General features: G+C 40.2%; 1 protein-coding gene across 1 annotated transcript; it reads left to right on the forward strand.

Moving 5' to 3' along the window:
* Positions 1 to 2366: 2366 nt before the first annotated feature.
* On the forward strand, positions 2367 to 22238 carry slc13a1 (solute carrier family 13 member 1). Its single transcript, XM_049574217.1, has 15 exons — positions 2367 to 2471; positions 4193 to 4321; positions 4870 to 5006; positions 5161 to 5327; positions 7564 to 7603; positions 7764 to 7845; positions 12089 to 12246; positions 12527 to 12646; positions 16529 to 16627; positions 18258 to 18359; positions 18641 to 18732; positions 19046 to 19140; positions 19776 to 19937; positions 21811 to 21948; positions 22095 to 22238. Exons 1-15 carry the CDS (start codon positions 2367 to 2369, stop codon positions 22236 to 22238), a joined length of 1770 nt encoding a protein of 589 aa, XP_049430174.1.
* The last annotated feature ends 295 nt before the right edge of the window (positions 22239 to 22533 follow it).

Consider the following 22533-nt stretch of genomic DNA (forward strand, 5'->3'; position numbering starts at 1 on the left):
TTCATTCAGCCTCCTGCATGCTGATAATCAGAGCCATTAGCCAAGGGTCAAAGGTCACCAACGGAGTAAGAACTGGTTAATGGCTCTCTCGGGACTTTAAGATAAGGAGCTAAAGTATACCTGTTCACACTGAGCTCTGTTTTATTCTCTCTCTTCCTCTGACGTCTAACGACCTGTAAGCCCCGTTAAACGACGGTTTAACAGCAGTGATGTGTGCAGATGTTTTCACACCCACAGAGAGTCAGAGCCGACAGTGAGTGAGGTAAGGTGCAGCACTTTGATTATCACGAGATAATTCTCATGTTTCTCTCTGTTGACACGACATTGTCCTCCTGCTCCTGCCTGTTCTGGGTAAAGATAGATTCAGTCTGATTGACAGATTGTTCATTAAATTATCACCACTCTGAAAAATTTAATCTCATATAATGGATTTTTTTCTGATGAATATGTTGTCTTTACTCACTGTTTTTTCACAGTCAAGTGGTGTCTGAATATATCTGGTGTAAGTTTGTAATGCACTCAGGTCTTACTCATCCACACACACTGAATTTTAATTCAAATTATAGTAAAAATCCCAATTATGTAGCGTTTACACTGAGGACTTTAAGCAAATAAATGTGTTTTTTCAAGCTCAAACTATTCTATAAATTGAAGAAAACAAAACAGGCCATTTATTTTTAATAATTTTTATCTTTAGAGCTTGAGCAGTTGAATCCAGTTAAAGGAACCCCTTATTTCTGTCCTGTGTGGGCAAAAGTCACAAAACATCTTTTAAAAAACTGTCGGTGCTAATTTTGGTCTTTGTTTTGGCCATTGCAAATTGTAAACAACGTAATCAATATTCTATACAATAATCATTCTTGATGTCTCTGGCATCAGTTAGTTTCTCCTGTTTTTTCATTTAAAGACGTTTATATCCTGACTGCGTCTCTCTCGCTCTCATACAGGGACAGTCACAAAACTCCATTAAAAAAACTGTCAGTTTTACCTTTGCACTTGTAAGTGCTATATCGTGGGCAACTGGACTTGCTTGTGTTTCTTGAAGTTGTCTAGTTGCCTACGATATAGCACTTATGATTACCATGACTTGGATGACTGAGAATCTTCACCAACAAACTACCTTTATACTTGTTTTAGGGAAATATCGTGTATGGTGTTTATAAATCTCTCGGGCCATCATGCAACATTGGTTTTCATTCTCCTGTTAAACAGTAACTCTTGATTTGGTTGTTTCTCACCAAACTCCCTTAAAAAAACAGGCGGTTTTATATTTTCTCTTGCTTTGGACAACTATCACTCACAGTTACAAACTGTTGACGACTTATCTTTAATCCTTTATGTCTTCTTGTAAATTCAGCATTTAAGTAGTACAAGTTTATATAAGTAGGATATTAAGAAATAGCAAAATTAAGGTAAATGAAACACCAGTATCCCACTAAATATTAGTCTTAGGCTGCTCTCACACCTGCCCTGTTTGGTTCGGTTCAGTCAAACTCAAGTTCATTTGCCCCCTCAGTGCGGTTCGTTTGGGCAGGTGTGAACACAGCAATCACACTCAGGTGTGAACACAGCAAAACAACCGGACTGAGACCTTCTTGAAGAGGTGGTCTCAGTCCGGTTCCAAAGGAACTCTGGTGCGGTTGGTTTGTGGTGAGAAGGTGTTGCGACCTGGATGTGAAGCAACTGCAGTCACATGACACATTGTTTGGGTTAAACATGAGCATGTTACAGTCCTGGAGGATTATTAATGTGCACCTCCTCCTGTACTGCCTTAATATGCACATTCAGCACATCCAATGCATCAAAACATTGTTTTCTAGTTGGAGCCGCGTTTGCCTCGTTTTCAAACTGTATGCTTTGACTAAAATGAACAATGACAGCAATATAGTCCACGATGAGCAGCGCTAAAATCAACCTGCGTAGTTGTCCCTCCATTGTGACATTAGAAAGTGTCACATTTATCTTGCAAGTGTACTCTTCTTCAAGTTTCAGTGGGTTTTTTATGACCATCCTCAGTTTGCCACATGTAGGCTACTTTTATTTGTCTCATCCTTTATTAGGTATCAACAACATAAAAATGTTAAGAACTCATTTTTCTAACTTTGAAGGAACACTTTTAAAGTGTCATAAATTAATGGCCGTGTCACATTATCATCTCTCTGTTGTGTTGCTACAGAGATAACCAGCGATTACTGAGCAGGTTTGGTATCTTGCTCAAGAAAACTCTGTGACCTCGACCTCACTTAGGGGCACTCAGAAGTCTGGGAATCAGACCAACCTGACACTGTGTCTCTGCCGGCTCAACAACAGGTCAATTATTAAAGTCTTTGAGCTTAATGACCGCAGGATCAGGAACCTGCAGGAGAATGCTGAGGAGGTTGAGAAGAGGATTGTGGAACTACCGCAGCGTCGCCCTGATTATCCTGACGCCACTGCTGCTGCTTCCTCTTCCTCTTGTCATCGGGACAAAGGTGAGTCTTCTTTACATGCCGCCAACCAGACTAGAGCAAAGAGCAATAAATTTAAAGCTTTGAAGTTTATGAATCAAAGTAAACTGAACTGAAGTCGTGAAAGAACTTTGCTGCCAGTAGTAGTAAGTTAGCAGTAGTCATTTATTTGGTAACAGTAAAGCTGCACTAAGTAATGTTTTTAAATAAGGTGCGGCTCAGATCAGTAACCCACAGAGAGCTCTCTCCAACTCTGCAGAACTCCAGAGATTTTTTAAGCATTAACAGAGTTCTGCTTGCAGAGCCTCCATTAGGATGCATTGCATGTAATCTCCTGTCGCTCAAACAAAACACAAACATGCAATAAAAGCAGAACCAAAACAGCCTTAGGTGACAAAGAAATTACCCAAAGGTCATCTGCCCTCTTGGCCCTGCTGGCCGTGTCTTTTCCATTTTATCGTCGGGGTCCTGGAGAAAGTCTCCAGAACACTCCTCTACGTAAGGAGTCACACTTTCATGCGTAGTGACACACACACTCTCATACCGGGCGTGTCACGTTACTGCACTGCTCTCCTGGTGTCAGTGACGGCATCCATCAAAAACCACTCACGATGAAATTAATTGTAATCAATCAATCATTTATTTGACACATTAAATTATACAGTGACTTACTCCACTGAAATGTGCTCCCGTCAGCTCCTTTGAGGTGTGCGTTTGGTTGTGGAATGATTTACTTGTCCACACATAGATAGATAGATAGATAGATAGATAGATAGATAGATAGATAGATAGATAGATAACTCCTCTCCTCAGTCCTCTGTTCTGTCAGATCAGTGTATTGAAAAAGAGTCACCTGGTTGAATGGTGCTTTCCAAGATTTAGCAAATTTATGGGAAATCAAAGGTTCTACCTGTTACATGCATTGTCTTCTTTCAACACACACTTCCATTTTCACTGGAAATTTAACGTTTCAAAATAAAAGCACTGGGTCGGTACAACACCAGGAATCAACTTTTTTTTCCCTTCAACAACAAAAGCACGTGGTTAGGTTCAGGAAAAAAGAACAGGGTTTGGCTTTAGAATCTTACTGGACGCAAACAAAAGCGGTTTTGGTGATACGATTAATGTGCGGTTCAAATGAAAGGTTGCTGTCGAAAGTGACTCCGAGTTTGCGTAGATGTGGAGAAGTGTGTAGAATTTGCAACATTAAGGCTGAAATCATGGATGGTTTTAGTAAGGGAACTGGGGCCGATTAGGATCATGTCTGATTTGTCACAGCTGAGTTGTAGCAAGTTAGTTTGCATCCAGGATTTTATTTGAGTGAGGCAATTTTCAAGTGTGGAGCTGATTGCTGTAGTGATGGATTTGGTGGCGATGTAGATCTGGACGTCATTGGCATAGCAGTGGAAATGGAGGCCATATCAGCGGATGATGTTACCAAGCGGGAGGATGTAGAGGATGAAAAGGAGAGGACCAAGCACAGAACCCTGGGGGACGCCTTGGTACAGAGGAGCGGTAGAGGAGGTGCAGTTGATATGGATGAATTGTCTGTCTGTAGCAGAGATATGATGCGAACCAGGGATGGCCGTGCCAGTGATGTTGTAACAGACATCATCATCAGCTCCCTCATAACACCTCCAACCACTCAGTGACTTAACTCTGTGTCTGAGATCATTGTAATGAAAAATTGAATGCAATTATAAATAAAGCAACAGTGTGTATTTGTGTGTGTTTTGTCACTGTAGGAGTCAGAATGTGCCTTTGTGTTGCTGCTGATGGCGACATACTGGGTGACAGAGGCGATTCCTCTGTCCATGACCGCCATGTTCCCCGCCATCCTCTTCCCCATGTTTGGCATCATGAAGTCTTCAGACGTGAGTTTATCTGTCTGTTAGCAGGCCGAACTATCCTTTAACTTAAAAACAATGAATGAGTTGTTTTGTTATTAAACTAATGAAGAGATGAAACGTTAACCTACAGCCTGGATGTGTTGCTCACAAACATCTGGAAACTACAGCGGAAACCAAAATATTTTATACTGTAAATACCCCACTTGTCAACACACCTGTTTTTTCTCATGTTATCTCACCAAATATGTAATTCATTTCTGTGCTCCTTTAAAATAACCTTGATAATGAGAGAAAAAGATTCATAGTGATACAGTAGGTTTTGTCCAAGCGCTGTTAAATCAGAAAAAAAATAAAGTAATAATAAAGATATCAAATAACGAATCATTCTTGCTAGGTTTGAAATAATTATGAAAATATTAAATGTTTACCAGAGTGCACTCATGTTTATCATTTGTTTATTTATTTATTCAGCATTTTCTTCTTTAATGTCGATTATTTCACAAATAAACAAAAGAACCTGGGCTAAAATGTATTCTGTTTTTTCAGCCCTTATCTCTGTGTTTCTCCTCCAGGTGGCGAAGGAGTACTTTAAAGACTTCCACTTCTTGCTGGTGGGCGTCATCTGCCTCGCCACGTCCATCGAGAAGTGGGGTCTCCACCGCAGAATCGCCCTGAGGCTCGTCACCACAGTGGGAGTCAACCCTGCACGGTGAGCGCCACCCTTCTCTCGCTGGCTCTTCAGTGTGTGTTAATGCATGATGCAGTGATGCAGGTGGGTTAGCGAGTTAAACTGGAGATACAGTTTATTTTATTTGGTGTGTTTGTGGATGCTGCTGCTCTGACCACCATGCTGTCATCTCCAGGTTGATGCTGGGCTTCATGTCCGGCTGTGCATTCCTCTCCATGTGGGTCCACAACACCTCGGCTGTTACCATGGTGATGCCCATTGTGGAGGCTGTTCTCCAGCAGCTCCTGAAGGTCAAGGATGGAGGGTGTGCTGGTGAAGACAACCCCAACCTGCAGCTGGACGGTGCCTGAATTTGCATTTTATTCTTTTTTTTTTTTTTTTTTTTTTTTTAACAGAGGAATGTGTATCGACACACACCCTGAGATTATATATGCCACCACTATTAGTGCATTATCTCCTCTATTACCACTTACCTTCTGGAAAATATCTAGTAAATATTTATTAATGGATCACCAACATTTAAACCTGCATTTTTACCAACTAGAGAAGACAAACGATGGACAAGAGGGATGAAGAATCCAAACACAGAGATGACTCTTGATAAATCGGAGTAAAAAAAAAGCCACGTTTAACAACAGCAAAACTAAATCAAAAAACATGGTTACAAACTCTCACACAGCTTGTGCGTTATAATCCACCTCTCATTTATTAAGACAGCCCTTGCTGATGAGGAGCTGAGTGAAAAGTCAAACCTATATTTGCTCTGTTCAGAGTCAGACTCCACTGACAAAAACGATAATTTTACCTCGATCTTTTTGACTCCTAAATAACTCATGCACCAATTCTTGAGAGTTGGGACAAATCCTGTCCTACCAAAAACAATATGATTTTATGATTTGATTCAGCTTTTACCTTTTTTACTTCCAAACTCACCCTGTGCCAGAGAACAGCCTTAACAGATAAGAATTCACAAGTTTAAACAATTAAAAAAATGTGTTAAGAGCCCTCAAAATCTAAAACTAACAGTGCGTACTAACATCATAATCGTAATAACACTGGTGTAAAAATTTACTACTACAGTATAATCAACTTTGTTTTAAAATATATTTTAGTGAAAATGTTGGCCCTTTAAAGATGTGTCCAAGATTTTTGCCAACTTAGTCTGACTTCTCCCAAAACATAATTTAAAAAAAGAGTTAGGTATATCCTGAGGGCTCCTGTCTCACGTGCTTGTTTCAGAAAAGGTGGGAATGCTGCTCAAGTACTGGTCAGCTTTTTAAATATTGATAAATTCATTTAATAATATTGCTATCAGGTGTGTCTCAACCATGACATGTAAACTCCGTAACCCTTCTAAAACAAAACTAAATGAGAATTTTGGTATAAAAACTAACATTTTGATTAGCATTAAGAGAACTCTTAGCATCTCTGAAAAATAAAATGGCTCCTCACTACAGCTCCTGTGAAATGACTAAATATGTAACTCTTTGTCAACTCTGTCAGACATCGACTTCATCAGATCTTACCTCTGACATCCATCATGTATGCTGCTGAAGAATAAATCAAATCACTGGGAAGTTGGCTCATTAAAAGGTTTTGAAGAGTAAAAATCAAAAACCACCAAAATAAGGTTTTGCCTAATTTCTCAAGAATGAGCGAATGCCGTTTAACAACAGAGTAATAATATATTAGATTTAATATATTTTAAAATTTGCTAAAACAAGTTTGTCTTGCTCAACACAGGAGCTGCTTGTCTACCACCACCTTAAAGGGATAGTGCACCCAAAAATGAAAATTCAGCCATTATCTACTCACCCATATGCCGAGGGAGGCTCAGGTGAAGTTTTAGAGTCCTCACATCACTTGCAGAGATCCAAGGGGAGCACAGTGCACAGACATGCAGTTAAAGCTACAGGCTACAATGAGGCTAAAAACAGAGTTCAAATGAGGTTTTTCCAAACAACTTTTTATGTCGGGGCTTCAGGACACTTGGATCACTACGGACGAGCAGTATGGAGATATTTTGTGGTTTCAATGATGTGTTTTTGGACGTTTGAATCTGGGGCGCCGTCAGCCTCCATTAGGTGGAGTTGTGTTGCTACCTCCTCTCCCTTTGGATCTCTGCAAGTGATGTGAGGACTCTAAAACTTCACCTGAGCCTCCCTCGGCATATGGGTGAGTAGATAATGGCTGAATTTTCATTTTTGAGTGCACTATCCCTTTAATCGACAGTTTGTTTGTTTGTTTGTATTTCAAATTAAATGAAATAAGATAGCAGTTAAAAATAATTATGAGAGGTCTGTCCAAGAAGCCAACATGCAGAGAGACATGAAGTTGATGACAAACAACATTCGTTAGTGAAAAAAATTCAGTCAAAGTCACACGAAGTTCTGAAAAGTGAGAGAAACATCAAAATTCTGTGTCTTATCGTGACTGTTCACTCTGGAACAAAAGGTGGCACAGGAGTACATAGACATTATTCTCCACCATTTTTGGTTAACTGCCATGAAGAGAAGCAACACAGTGGAGTCATGAGAATAAAGACACATTAATAAACCACAGTCTGTTGTTTTTGCAGAAACTGACGGCCATTTTGAAAAGATGAAAGAAATTATGAGGTATGTGATGGATTGTGTTTTCGTTCTGTGCACTGCTGCTCATCGATCACTTCTGCTGTCCTGTTGTGTTGTCTTTACTGTCCCTCTGGGTTCTGGGTGTTTGCAGTATTCTCAGCAGAACTTCCAGTATATATTAATACTATATTTCTGTGTCTCTCAGTGACAGGAGGCATACAGATGTTTCCGAAGAGACCTTCACTTGCGTTCAGATGCAGACAGGGTCACAGCCTGCTGCAGCTCAGGTACAAAAAACACTGAAGATGTGTATAATATTACTGTTGCTACGACTACGGCAACTGTATGGCTGCTGTTGCCACTGTTACTTTTGTTACTGACTGTATAACAACCACAACTATTACTACTACTGCTGGATCTGAAACTGCTGTTACGTGTGTTTCTACTGCTGTTGCAAATTTATTTTATTTTTTTAATTTTGTCATTAACTAACCAGGTTTGTCCCACTGAGACAGAAGACCTCTTTTACAGGAGACACCTGACCAAGAGCAGCAGCAACACAGAGTTTCAACAGTTGACATAAAAGCACAAAGATTTGAGTGATATGAAAATGATCAGACATTTGCACACAGATGGCCCAGGCGAAATAGACCTCACCAAACTCATTCAGCGTCACGTGTCTTGCAGCTAAAGATCATTCTGCAGATTGTTCCCTGCAGCAGGTGCAAAGAACCTAAAAGCTTCCTTTCCCAGTTCACTTCTGACTTCGGGCACCACAACACACAAGAAGTCCTGGAGACTGTAATTTCCATGTTTCAAGTTTAAAAGAGAAGATAAGGAGAGGGGGGATTCTACCTAGAATAGCTCTGTTAAGGTGGTCAGTAAGAGATCCACACTTTGTAATCAATCTCAGAGCCCCATGATGCCCTTGTTCAAAGAACAAGCAGCAGAAGCGCTGTCTTGGATATCCCTAGTGCCCTAAAGGTCACCCATCCAGTGGAGAAAACACGATGAATTGCCCTCTAGGGCGGCCTTCAAATGGAAAAAACACACAGCTTGCTCTCACCACCAACTTGTCAAATACCACAGTTTTGTCAGTGGATCTCAGCATCAGACACCAACACACAGAGGCACAGCTTGTGGCTGTATGATACGCACCAAGCATCTGCTTCTAAAGCAGTGGGCAGCAACCAAACTTGTCAAATACTGCCACTTTGTCAGTGGACTTGGCATCAGGTACAACACACAGCCTCTTTGTGGTGGCAATATTGAAGTCATGTGACCGCAGTATAGTTTGTTTGTAACCTAATGTTAACTCTTCACTTCTGCCGATTGCATTTACGCTTTAAAACTCATAAAAGTGGTGTTCATTTGTGGAGATCATCTCACTGAGCAAACAGTGTTAGTATCATAAGCATTTGTTTGGGAAAGTGCCATTGAATTTTCAACGAGGTAACAAGGGTGATGCTAACTTCCATGTCTGCGTACAAAAAATCCTGCATCACTCTGTTTCAAGCTAATGTTTATTCTAAACTTAACCATTTTTTCATTTCATTTATTTGTTTATTTGCACAGGGACAGTGCACATTAATGAACATTTCTGTAAATGTGCCAGTTTTAGCTGAGTAGCTAGTTTCCAACTGCAGTCCCCAGGCAAGGTGTTAAATGCCAGCTAAAAGAAAAAAACATTACAATCAACATTGTGTAGTGACAGTAAAATATACAGCACAGCACGTATAAAAGCACATGGATCAGAATAGAAAGCATAACACACACAGTAAAAGACAAGAAGTGGCACATAATCACAATGGAAAGCACATCAAGCACATTAAAAGACAGGAAAATAAGCTTCGGCCAGCAGGTAGGCTACATCAGGCAAACAGACAAACATGGTGGCAATGCAGCATATTGGCAGGACACCAGGAGCAAACAATACAGAACAATACAAAACAAAACGCAATGCACATTTAAGCAACATGTAAGCAAGCGAAACAGACAAGCAGATAGGCAGTCAAGCAGGCAACATGGAGGCAGAGAGGCACGCAAGCAGGTAGACAGAATTATAGGATTAGTATGGAATACTGATTGTGATCGCAGGCCTGATTATCTTTTAACCATATTTTTAGAGTGTGTTTGAAGGCTTTGTGTGTTTCAATATTGCGAATGTGTGGTGGTAATGAGTTCCAGAACTGGGCAGCTCGCACTGAGAAGGCTGACTGGCTGAAGGAACTTTTTCTCAGTGGTACGATGAGGGTAGTTGTTGAGGCCGATCTGGTCAGTCTGCTGCTCAATGTAAAAAAGTCGGCAAGTGGTGGTGGAGCCAAACCATGGAGAATTTTGAAAACTAGATTTATGTTGTGAAATTTTACAGTGTTATCCCAGCTTAAAAGGACATGCTTGTCCAGGATACTGCAGTGATAGTAACGAAAGGATTTCTTGTCCGGGACTTTTAGGGCTTGCTTATACACAGATTGAATTGGTCTTAATGTTGTTTTGCAGGTCTGGATCCAGCTGGTGAGGCAGTATGTTAAGTGGGGCATTATCATTGCATTGAAGTATAATTTTGTGGTTTCCAAGTTTAAACAATTTCTGATGTATCTGAAGTTGGCCAGGTTGTGTGTGATTGTTTGCGTGACTTTCTTTACCCGTTTTTTGAATGTGAGGTTTGAGTCAAGAGTAATTCCCACATATTTGAATTCTGTCACCACTTGAAGCCTCTCACCTGCAACATACACATTTGGGTCAGGTGTATTAGATGTTTTCTTTGTGAAAAACATGCCAACAGTTTTTTTAACATTAAGGTGAAGACAGGAATTGTGGAGCCATTTAGATACCTGCACCATAGTTGTTGAAAGTTTTTTTGCCACCTCTTCTTTGTTTTTACCATGTACATAGATTACTGTATCGTCTGCATACATTTGAATTTCAGAACCGGTACAGACAGAAGGCAAATTATTAATATACCGACTAAACAGTAGAGGACCCAGAATTGATCCCTGGGGTACCCCCACTTCGTTTTTTAGATAAGGTGATAGTTTACCCTTAATTCTGACGGATTGTGTTCTGCCTTCCAGGTAGGATTTAAACCATTTTAAAGCATCGAGAGAAAAAATTAAACCGAGACAGCTTAGCAATGAGCACATTTGAGCACACAGCCACGTGCTTTTGTTGCCTAAACCTGAGGACGTAAACCTAAAAACAAAGTGTGTTAGCTACGTTGTAAGTTTGTTTGGGGAAAAAAAAAACTTGTATGCATTTAAAGAGCATAAACTTTACATTTCCTGTGAAAATGGAAGTTTATTTTGAAAAGACACAATGCATGTAAAAGGCATAAATTGACAAGCCGTCCCCGAACTACCAGACTGATGCAGGAGGGTAGCTAGCGCATCAAATCAGTGGTATATGATGAGTTAGATGAGAATTTGTTTCAAAACACGACACAGTGCCACCAGGGGTGATTGCTCTGTGACAAGGGAGGCTGAACTTTCCCATAAAATTTCATGGAAGAAATGGTCACATATGCACTACTGAATTTACATTAAAATAAGAATTTACATTGCATTAAACATGCGCTAGGATGCGTTTAACATCACGACTATGATGTTCAAACGTCAGCTGTCAGGTGTCATACATTCTCGTATCAGCATGGTGGACGCAGAGCCTCCAAGCATTCCTATGAGACAGCGCTGAGCAGGTTTTTTCATGCAGCAAAGCGAGACGGTCATTGGATAAATGCCACAAACTCGTCACTTCCAGGGAGGCTCAGCTTCTCTGGGACCTGTTGGAGCGGTAGGCGGGAGAGGACGCTCTGTGGAGGAACTGTCTAAAAGGCTGGACCCCTTTGTGATTGACAGCGCTTCGCATTTCAAGCTCAGCCCCATGCAGATATTTGCAAGAGGAGTCTTCTGACAGAGTGCCGTCCAGAGTTCCTTATTTCCATATCACTCATTTTCACCGTTTGTACAGCTCAGGTGTTTAAACCCTGCTGAAAATCTTTGAGGTGTATGTTGCTGTGGTTCTATGGCACGACTGTGGTTGAAAACGGCTTCAATTAAATGTTCCTTTTATAAGTTACTGTCTCGCTACCATATGACAAGGTTTATGATGTAAACTTCCCCTGTTTGAAAGACCAGCAGCCGCCACTGAGTGCCACATGCTACAACACTTTCTGCACACTGATGCCCCAACAAATGCAGCTGATGATTTTTCTGCCCCTGCAACACAGACAGCCTGAATCCACCACTGCTACTTCTGTTACTACCGCAAATATTATACTAATAATAATACTGCTGTTAATGTTGCACCACTGCCCTCACCACTGACACCACGATGACTCCTATCAGTGAAACGTTATTATAGTTGGCAGCCCTGTTATGATGCTGCTAAATGCTAAATACTGCTAACCAATCTTATTTTCTTTCTCCATCTAATGTTACAGTTACTACTAATGATGCAACTATCACTACAAGTCACGAAAATAGTACCACTGTTCTCATGTTGGGTAATTTCTCCCTTGGTGTTGCCTTGCAGGTTGCTGTGCCTGAGCCTGCAGCTCCCAGCAGGAGTAAACAGGACCTGATGGTGTGTAAAGCCATGTGCATCAGCGTCGCCTACTCCTCCAACATCGGAGGCATCGCCACGCTGCCCGGCACCTCGCCTAACCTCATCTTCTCCGAGTACCTCAACCAGTGAGTGGTGCACCTGACATGCTGAGTGTGTGAGACTGAGAGAATAAAAAGGGAAGGGAATGACAGAAACAGGAAACATACAGAATGAATCAAACTCTGTGTCAGAGTTGGTATTGGCTAAATATAAAACTGAAATTTAACTTTCTCTCATGTGAAGAATGTTTGTTTAGTTCAGTCTGCTGGAAAATTAAAGAAGAAGAAGAAGCCAGAAGAATTCAAAGCTTCTGTGTGCATTAAGAAATGCAATTAAATCCACCTCAAACACTGTCTTTAAATCCAGGATTTACCCAAACTGTAACTGCATTAACTTTGGGAACTGGCTGCTGTTGTGCCTGCCCATCAGTGTCATCATGCTGCTGCTGACATGGATCTGGCTGTATTGGCTTTTCATCGGCTCGGAGTGAGTGTCATCATCTGCTCGGCCAATCACCTCCTACATCTGTCTTTACTTCAGCTCATCTGAGTCTGTCTGGTTCTTTACCAGCTCTTTACCTTCCGTCAGTGCCTCTGTTCTTTGTATTCATCTCCACATTATCAGCTTCATCCTGTGTTGTTTTTCCTTTTGTCTCCTGTCCGTCGATTCTTTACGACAGCTATTACATTCATCACATTTCTGTGCTTGATTGTTGTGAAGATAGCGTGCGGTCCAAGGCCAGTATCTAATGAACTGTTTGCTTCCATCATTTATCTTTTTGTACATGTTGAGGAAAGTCACAAGCAGAGATGACATATCATGTGATCCTAACACACTGTGGCTGAGCTGCTCTCAGACTTTTTTTCTTTTTTATTTGCACACACATGTGCGTAGAGAAGATAGTAAAGGAAAGAAAAAAGCTGTGCAGGAGAGGTTAGAGGCCAAAAATGCAAAATGAAGATGCCTCGCCTATTAAACAGCAATAATCACACGTAAAGATAAAAAGACAAAGATTGCAGAAATGATCTAAGTTTAGGACAAAGCAGCAAAACAAAATTGATAGAAAAATGTACAAATGTGAGTTGAGATGTGTTACAAAGAAACCAATGAAGTGCATGAATCCTGTAAATCAGAGTCTATTTCAGATGTTTTTTGAGTACTGATAATGTAGATGTAGACTGTAGTGGAGGAGGTTGTTCCAAAGAGATGGTCCTTTAAGCCAAATATTAAAATAAACAAGTTTAATTTTAAAACTTTTTTTTTTTGTTAATGTAGGCCGCGATCACACAGAAAGTGTTTCAGCAGCTGGAGGTGGTATTTAGTAATTGTTTTTTATGAGAAAGAAGCTTTTTGCGTTGCTACGCGCCTCATGTTTCTGCACTCTAGGCGCCTGGCGTTTATGCTGAAGAACTTTGAATTCCCGGAGTTGGAAAGACGTCAACTCTTCAACTTCTCCCATTGTCCAATCAGATGATGTGAGAGGCGGGCCTTCTGTGGTGGTCACAACAACAAGTTTACAGGTGGTAACCAGTGGAGGAGAAACTGGTGGTAGCGGTTGCTGGATACCCAGAGCTATACGGCCTGATGATAGACAGCAGGTTGTCAAACTGCCCCTGAGTCATCCTAAAAATGCCTGTAAACATCCATGATGGAGGAGAAGCTCCTGGACCAACTGGTGGTACTCCCCATGATCCAGCCTCTTTTTTAGCGTCTTTTAGGTTTCCCTTTGCCCAACAAACAAGCAAGCATTTCTTTTTTACTAGCGGCATTCAATTTAAAAAAAAAAAAAAAAAGGCAGTGCGGTGCGCCTCATGTTTTGCAACCTGCAGAATGCCTTCTGTGTGATCGGGGCTTCAGTCCTTCGTAAATGTCTTCTTATCAACTTTAAAGGGATAGTGCACCCAAAAATGAAAATTCAGCCATTATCTACTCACCCATATGCCGAGGGAGGCTCAGGTGAAGTTTTAGAGTCCTCACATCACTTGCAGAGATCCAAGGGGAGAGGAGGTAGCAACACAACTCCACCTAATGGAGGCTGACGGCGCCCCAGATTCAAACGTCCAAAAACACATCATTGAAACCACAAAATATCTCCATACTGCTCGTCCGTAGTGATCCAAGTGTCCTGAAGCCCCGACATAAAAAGTTGTTTGGAAAAACCTCATTTGAACTCTATTTTTAGCCTCACTGTAGCCTGTAGCTCTAATGTCGGGGCTTGTGTGTTTTTGGACGTTTGAATCTGGGGCGCCGTCAGCCTCCATTAGGTGGAGTTGTGTTGCTACCTCCTCTCCCCTTGGATCTCTGCAAGTGATGTGAGGACTCTAAAACTTCAGATAATGGCTGAATTTTCATTTTTGGGTGCACTATCCCTTTAAACTTACTTTTAACTTTTAAACTTTAAACAAAGGCTACATTTACATGCACACTAATATTCCACTGTTATTTGAATGTGACAATATTCTGAATTTGATATGCGTCGTGTAAACAACATATTCCATTTGGATATTTCAGATTAGGCCATTTTCCGTATGTGTCATTTTCTGATTTAGATGTGTGAAATGCCAGTATTGTTTAGCTTTTAATAGCATTAGTTGGGCATATATTCAGTGCTCTGTGCGTCGTCACAGATACGTTGCACACAAACCAACACTCCAGCAGTTTGCAAGGCTGGTAAAGAAATGTATGCCCAGAAGAAATGTCCACATTTCTGATCCCAAGAAGAAACACACCAGCTCTTAAACATTGTAGAAGACTTTGATATCAACAGGTTTTTGAATATGTGCAAATATTGGAACGCCAACCTTTTCCAAAAGGCGGTTCAAGGAATGAAAAAGGGAGGCTGTGTTGGTGCGGTTAAACAAGTCCACTTTGAAAAAACCTCTAAAAATGGAAAGAAATTGATGGTACGAAACAAAATGACCAGATGCCTCAGCTGTTCCACTTTATCATATTTAGATGTGATAAACGACATGTACTGTAAGGGCACGTTAATCAGAGTGTGCATGGCTGCATGTAAACAGGAGCATTAGTGTGATGATTATTTTCATTAGACATGTAAACAGCTGAGTAGGAATATTGTCTTTTTCAGAATAAGGGCAAAAACCAGAATATTTATGCATATCAACGTAGCCAGTGACTGTAGTTTTGAGATGGAGTGAGCACAGAGAGCAAGCTCAGTGAAGAACAACGAAGAAAATAGTTACTATGCTTAATGGCAGACATTGAATGCTTACCTCCTCCTTGATAAAGGGTGGTGAAGTGCATAAACACCAAGGACAATAATATTTCTCTCTGTGAGCGACACAGAGACGCTAGTGCACACTTTTATAACCAGCAGGCTGGACTAAGGTAGCGCTCTCCTTCCTGGTCTACGGAGGAATACAATAAATCAGCTACACTTAATTCACACATTACACCTGTTTTAAAGTCTCAACATCAGTTCATGAGACAGTACATGGCCATGCACCAGACTCCCTCTCACAAATGCTTCTAGATTATGACCCAGGAAGGCCTCTGCAGTTCTTCTCTTCACAAGGCAGAACAGAAACATTAGGCGATGCTGCTTTCAGCTGTTGTTCTGAGCTGCTGCAATGACCTTCTACAGGATCTGAGAGGAGCTACAAATTATTGATATCGTTATACATCAACTCAAAACCCATTTCTTTAGTCTGGTTTTTATGTAGTGTTTCACAATTTTAAAGTTTCATTATTTATTTATACTTATTTTTTCATCAATATTATTATTTATTAATTTATTCATTTTTTTTCTCTTTTTTGTTTTTGTCAAACTTTCATTGTTGGTTGCTGTTTTTTTTGTTTTATTAAAATTCTGTATTTTTTTTGTTTTAAAGGCGCTATGTACATAAAGTTTGATTGATTGAGTAACACTAATAATAATGATAATAATTTAAAAAGTACATTACATTTCTGATTTCTTATCAGAATTCAATATTAACATTGCTTCAACTTTAAAGAACAAACTGTAAACCTTAGATGAGTGAATCAAAGACGCTGAATATGTGAATAATTCAGTTTGGATTTAATAAACGTTTGATGTCATCTCAGAACTCCATGAAACCTGCTTTCATTTTAATACGACCTGAGGCTGAGAGGTGTGAGCGTAATGCTAATGTTAGTATCAGCCGTGTGATGGTGTCAGACAGGTTAACTGTAAGCGCTGCCGACCTTCGCTCAGGCTCACTCATTCATTCATCACTCAGTCAGCACCGTGTTCTCTGAGTGTGCTTTAACCAATCACAGTCAATCATCTGATTTAATGATACCTATCAACAATATAATATGTCTGTGTGCACTCAACACACACACACACACACACACACACACACACACACACACACACACACACAGTTTCAGGTTCCTGTGGAGACGTGGAGGAGAGCAGTGTGACAAAGAGAAAGCAGCAAGAGAAGTCATAGAAGAAGAATACAGGACGCTGGGACCCATGAGGTGATCATTCATTCATTCATTCAGTCAGTCAGTCAGTCAGTCAGTTAGTCAATTCCTATCTATTAATTTTTCCATTAATTTATCTATTCATTCATTCATTCATTCATTCATTCATTCAGTTATCCAGTTATTCAGTTGTAAGTTCAATCAGTTATTAGTTAACGTAAATGTTCCTTATTCACTCATACATTTATTGCCAGTCAGTTATGTTCTCATTTACTTATTAATCAATTAAATGTTAATTCACTCATACATTAATTCATCCATCCACCTTTCACTTATGTTTTATATATTTTATGTATATATATATATATATATATATATATATATGTATATATATATACATATATATATATATATATATATATATATATATATGTTCATTTACGTTGATTAAGTCATTCATGAATAAATTCATCTGTTCATTCATTTACCTCTTCAATCCTATGTTAAGTAATTTATGAATTCATTCATTTATTCAGCTCTATGTTTATTCACTTACTCATTAATTGATTTATTCAGTTATATCATTTATATTCTGTTATATGTTCACATTCACACATTAACTGGTGTGTTCATTCATGTATTCACTACTCAAGTCAATCAGTTATATGTTTACTTATTCACTCTTACTTTTATACATTCATTCATTCATTCATTCTGTCAGTCAGTTTTATGTTCATTCATCTATTAATTAAAGCTGTCATATGTTCATTGAGTCATTTCTCCAGGTATATGTTTATCCACTCATACATCCATTCATGCATTCTCTCAGTCATTTATATATTCACTTATTCATTGATATTTTCAGTTATATATTTGAACAGTTATTCATACATTCATACATTCTGTCAGTCACTTACATTCATTCATTCACTTTTTTTATTGCAATCATGTTGATTAATTTATGCATTTATTCAGTTATATGTTCATTCATTCAGTCATTCACTCATACATTCATTCATTCATTCTAGCAGTCAGTGAATCATAAATTCATTATTCATTCACTTTTACATTAAATCATTGTATTGGTCAGTAACATATTCAGGCATTCATTCATTTATTCAATCTGTCATGTTCATTTAGTCATTTATACAATGACATGTTTGTTGTTAATTCAATTTCTTCATTTAATACAATTGTGTTCACTCATTCATTCAGTCATGTGTTTGGCCTATCATGTTACAGTAATCCTTTATTCAGTTATATGTTTATTCACTGATTTATTCGTTCATTCATTTATATGTCCATTCATGCATTCATCCACCCATCCATTTAATTAGTCATTCATTCATTCATTCATTTATTTAGTTATACTGTATATTCTTTCATCCATTAATGTATTCACACTGTCGTATGTTCATTTATGTATTCATTTATTTATAAATCCATTCATTCAGTTGTGTGTTCAATAATTAATTTCTATGTTAATTCAATCATCCAGTCATTCATTCATTCAGTTGTATGTTTATTAATTCATTCATTTGTTCATTTGTCTGTTAATTCCTTTTCAGTTATTCATCCATCATCATCTTCTTACACTGATTCTCTAATTTAGATATCGATCCATCCAGCCATCTTTTCATCCACCCTTTCATTCATTCATTCATTCATTCATTCATTCATTCAGTTCTCAGGAGATGGTCACCGGGGTGGTTTTCCTGCTGATGGTGTTGTTGTGGTTGACCAGGTCTCCAGGTTTCATGCCGGGCTGGACGTCTCTCTTCCCTCAGTGAGTCACTTTACTCTTTTATTTATCTGTGGTTTGTTCACACCGTGCTGCTGCCACCAAATGTGGATCAATCCGCCGCTGGATATAGTCCCTAACAAATGTACTATGTCCTCCTGTTGTTTACTGAGCAGCTGTTTTAGGAAATGACCGTGTGTTTTAAAAACAAAAATGTGTATTTGTATTTTAAATCTTCACACCTTCAGGACCTGAAAGGGTCGAGTAGGGAAGTCAGAAATGTGTCCTTTCGTTGACTTGATGTTTTCTGTCCTCGTCTCACTCAGTCACTCAGGTTACATCACTGACGCCACTGTGGCTCTGCTGCTGGGCCTCCTCTTCTTCATCATACCTGCCTACGGACCCTCCAAGAAATACGGTACATACACAAGACGTTACCGATGATCTGTGATTGGTAGGTTAGTGAAGCATCCACATCCAGACGTGCAATGTAACTAAGTACATTTTCTCAAGTACTTTACAAAAATAATGTTTTGAGGTAGTTGTAATTTACTTTAAATTCTTTTTTACTCAACTGCAGCTGTGTGTCACGTCTGATTTTACCCTCGGAGCATGTTATAACTGTTGCTGACTGTGCCAGCTGATAACCAGGGCTCAGTCTGTGGAGAGACAACTTTTATCCGTCTTTAAACATGTGAACAGGATGTATTCTCTCCTCTCTCTTCATCCAGAGGCCATGATCTCCTGGAAGGAGTTTCAGGCCTCCATGCCGTGGAAAGTGGCCCTGCTGGTCGGCGGAGGCTTTGCACTCGCTGAAGGCACAAAGGTAAGCTGTGTCTCTCTGTGTCAAACATACACTTCATACATTCACAGTAGTTCATGTAATCTGATTCTGGATTTTGCACAAATTTCACTAAGAAAGGAGAAAAAATGTGTTTCAAAAGGAGGCATCACTTTTACTGCAGTAAAGGAATAAGTTGACATGTTGCTGAGAGTTCCATCAGGAGAGCAGTCACACTGTCATGAAGCTACAGCCAGCAGCCAGTTTATAGCTCATCATGGCGACTGTTAAGAAGGGCAAACAGTCTGAAGGTAAAAAAGTTAGATTTATTCCTTGTTGATAGTAGCTGCAGTGAAAACTAGGGATGTCCTGACGAGGTTTTTTTGCCCCTGATGGAGTATCTGCCGACACTGCCACAACAGCAGCACAGCCCTACTGTCATTTTCCTGATTTTTTTAGGTCTTGACGTTGAAAATAAGCAGTAAAGATTTCCCTGAATATCGATTCCTGCTCCGATTCACACATGACCTCATGCAGGAAATGTTCCTGAACATTTCTGGGATAAACTGCAGATATGAACGGGGCACTAACAGAAAGATGGCTTTTTGTAATTTGGGTGAACTGACCCTTTAGTCTGCTTCAACCAGCCATAACGTCGTGATGTGTGTGTGCGTCTGCAGGAGTCGGGCCTGTCTCTGTGGGTGGCCGAGCTGCTGACACCTCTGGATGATCTGCCAGTGTTGGCCACGATCACCGTCGCCTGCCTCATTGTCACCACGGTAACAGAGGTGGCCAGTAACGCCGCCACCATTACGATCTTCCTCCCCATCCTCTCTCCTCTGGTACGTTCTCTGTGTTTTTGTTTTTTAATAGTTTTAAATACTGTCAGTTACCAACAGATGATTTTCTGATATCATGACTCCGTCGTCATCTGAAAGCTGAAAGTATCGACCTGTGGCTCATCTTGTTTGTTGAAAATATTATTGTTATTGTATACTTCACTTTTACAGTCCTGCGGGTCCTCCTCCCTGAGACGGATATTTTCTCATGGTAGTCATGTTTATTTGTTTTTACAGTAGGTGTGAAGAGTGAAGGGATGATGACCAGTGTTCAAACTGTCGTGCATGAAAGTCAGATGGACAAACAGACGAAGCGCCACCTTAGAATTATAAGTTCTGTCTGCGTTCTGAACAGTTTTGAGATACTGAGCTTCAGAGTTTTTCCAAAAAGAAAAAATTATACCGTGGAACCACTCTCTTTCATACACAGAAATGGCAGATGCCCTAAAGTTATTCTAAGTGCAAAATATCAAAATCTTGTCAGTTTCATATGTGGAGATTTTACAGAGGAGTCCAATGCTCATGAGTTATGAGGTTCGATCTCACAAATCATGAAAAGAAGAAATGATTTTCAAGGAATACAGTTTACTTAGAACTTGTTTTAAAACATAAAATTAGTGTAACAGAGTGTCTGCGTGCACGAGAAAGTTTAATTTAATGCCTTTTATGATGTTTTTAAGATATTTCTTGTTGAACAAATCTTAGTTTTCTTATTGGACTGTTGGAATAGTTTAGTCTTTCTTTGGGTTAGACTACAAACAGCTGCTGTAACACACCTGATTCTACATATTCTCTGTATGAGAGATGTCAGGTCGGTAATTCCTTTTGATCTGGTGCTCCATTGACTGAGGCTGCTCTCACACCTGCCCTGTTTGGTTCAGTTCAGTCAAACTCAAGTTGGTTTGCCCCCTCAGTGTGGTTCGTTTGTGCAGGTGTGAACACAGCAAAACAATCAGACCAAGACCTTCTTGAAGAGGTGGTCTCAGTCCGGTTCCAAAGGAACTCTGGTGCGGTTGGTTTGTGGTGAGAAGGTGTTGCGACCTGGATGTGAAGCAACTGCAGTCACATGACACATTGTTTGGGTTAAACATGAGCATGTTACAGTCCTGGAGGATTATTAATGTGCACCTCCTCCTGTACTGCCTTAATATGCACATTCAGCACATCCAATGCATCAAAACATTGTTTTCTAGTTGGAGCCGCGTTTGCCTCGTTTTCAAACTGTATGCTTTGACTAAAATGAACAATGACAGCAATATAGTCCACGATGAGCAGCGCTAAAATCAACCTGCGTAGTTGTCCCTCCATTGTGACATTAGAAAGTGTCACATTTATCTTGCAAGTGTACTCTTCTTCAACGTTTGCTTTACTTCCTGGATTTTTCCCACATGGAAATTCTGACCAATCAAGAGCAGCTTTCTCACACAAGGCATTTGATCTGGTCCTCTTGTAAATGCTGCCGTGAGAATATGAGCTCTGTTAGCTACCTCCCACCAGACACAGCTGGTGCGCAGTGCAGAGCACAAGACAAGCTAACAAGTGGCGACCGGAGGGAAGGGCTTTGAGTTAGTCTCAGTGCTGATTGGCTCACAGATGAAACTCTATAAAACCAAGTTAGAGTTTGATTTTGGAGATAGAACCTTTTTGTTTTCTAAATAAAAAGTCCAAAAATGCGTGTAACTTTAAAAAACACCTCACATAATGTTAATAAGTTGTCACAGAATAAGAATGTATGACGAACTCAGGTTTGACAAAGATGGTTGATCGAACCTTTAATTCCAAGATGATGAATGACATTCCTACTTTGATCACAGACATTGTTGAGTGTTGAATAATCAGACAGATGGTTTTGTTAATGTGATCCATCTTTCTTCAGGCTGAGGCCATCCACGTCAACCCGCTGTACGTCCTGATCCCCACCACCCTCTGCACATCCTTCTCCTTCCTGCTGCCGGTGTCCAACCCGCCCAACGCTGTTGTATTTGCCTACGGACACATCAACATCGTGGACATGGTAGGTCCTGTGGTACAAACACAGAAACAGGTTAACAAAAAGCAGATATAATTTCCTCCAACACAACCTGCTGTTATGTACAAACATTCAGCATTAAATTTAATTATGCATATTGAAATAACTTCCATGTCTGATTGCTGCTGCAGGTGAAGGCGGGGCTTGGCGTCAACGTGATCGGCGTCCTTACTGCCCTGCTGGCTGTGGCGACATGGGGTGTTCCATTATTCTCCCTGGATACGTATCCTGACTGGGCGCCGGTCCTGCCCGGGTTCAACTCCACAGCACCGTGATGATTGGTGCCCAAGCATGGATCACAGTGTGGAGCTCAGGGACCTCTGAAGGTGCTCCAAGCAGGCCGTGGCACAGAGAGGTGGTCGTTGGATTGATACTCTTTATTGTCAAATGTGAAAAGTGTTACTTATGGTGATGAATCCACAGAGACTTGTCATCATCTCTGCAGCTCAACGGAGCTTTTTAGCCTCTTTTAGCTCCTAGTTTTGGTTTTGCAGCACATTTTCTGTCTGGTTCAGTCTCAATGTTTCCAGCAGACGAGTTCTGATAAACCCACTGTGCACCAGCTGCCCA

The sequence above is a fragment of the Epinephelus fuscoguttatus genome, linkage group LG4 (assembly GCF_011397635.1).
Source record: "Epinephelus fuscoguttatus linkage group LG4, E.fuscoguttatus.final_Chr_v1".
NCBI classification, from domain to species: Eukaryota; Metazoa; Chordata; class Actinopteri; order Perciformes; family Serranidae; genus Epinephelus; species Epinephelus fuscoguttatus.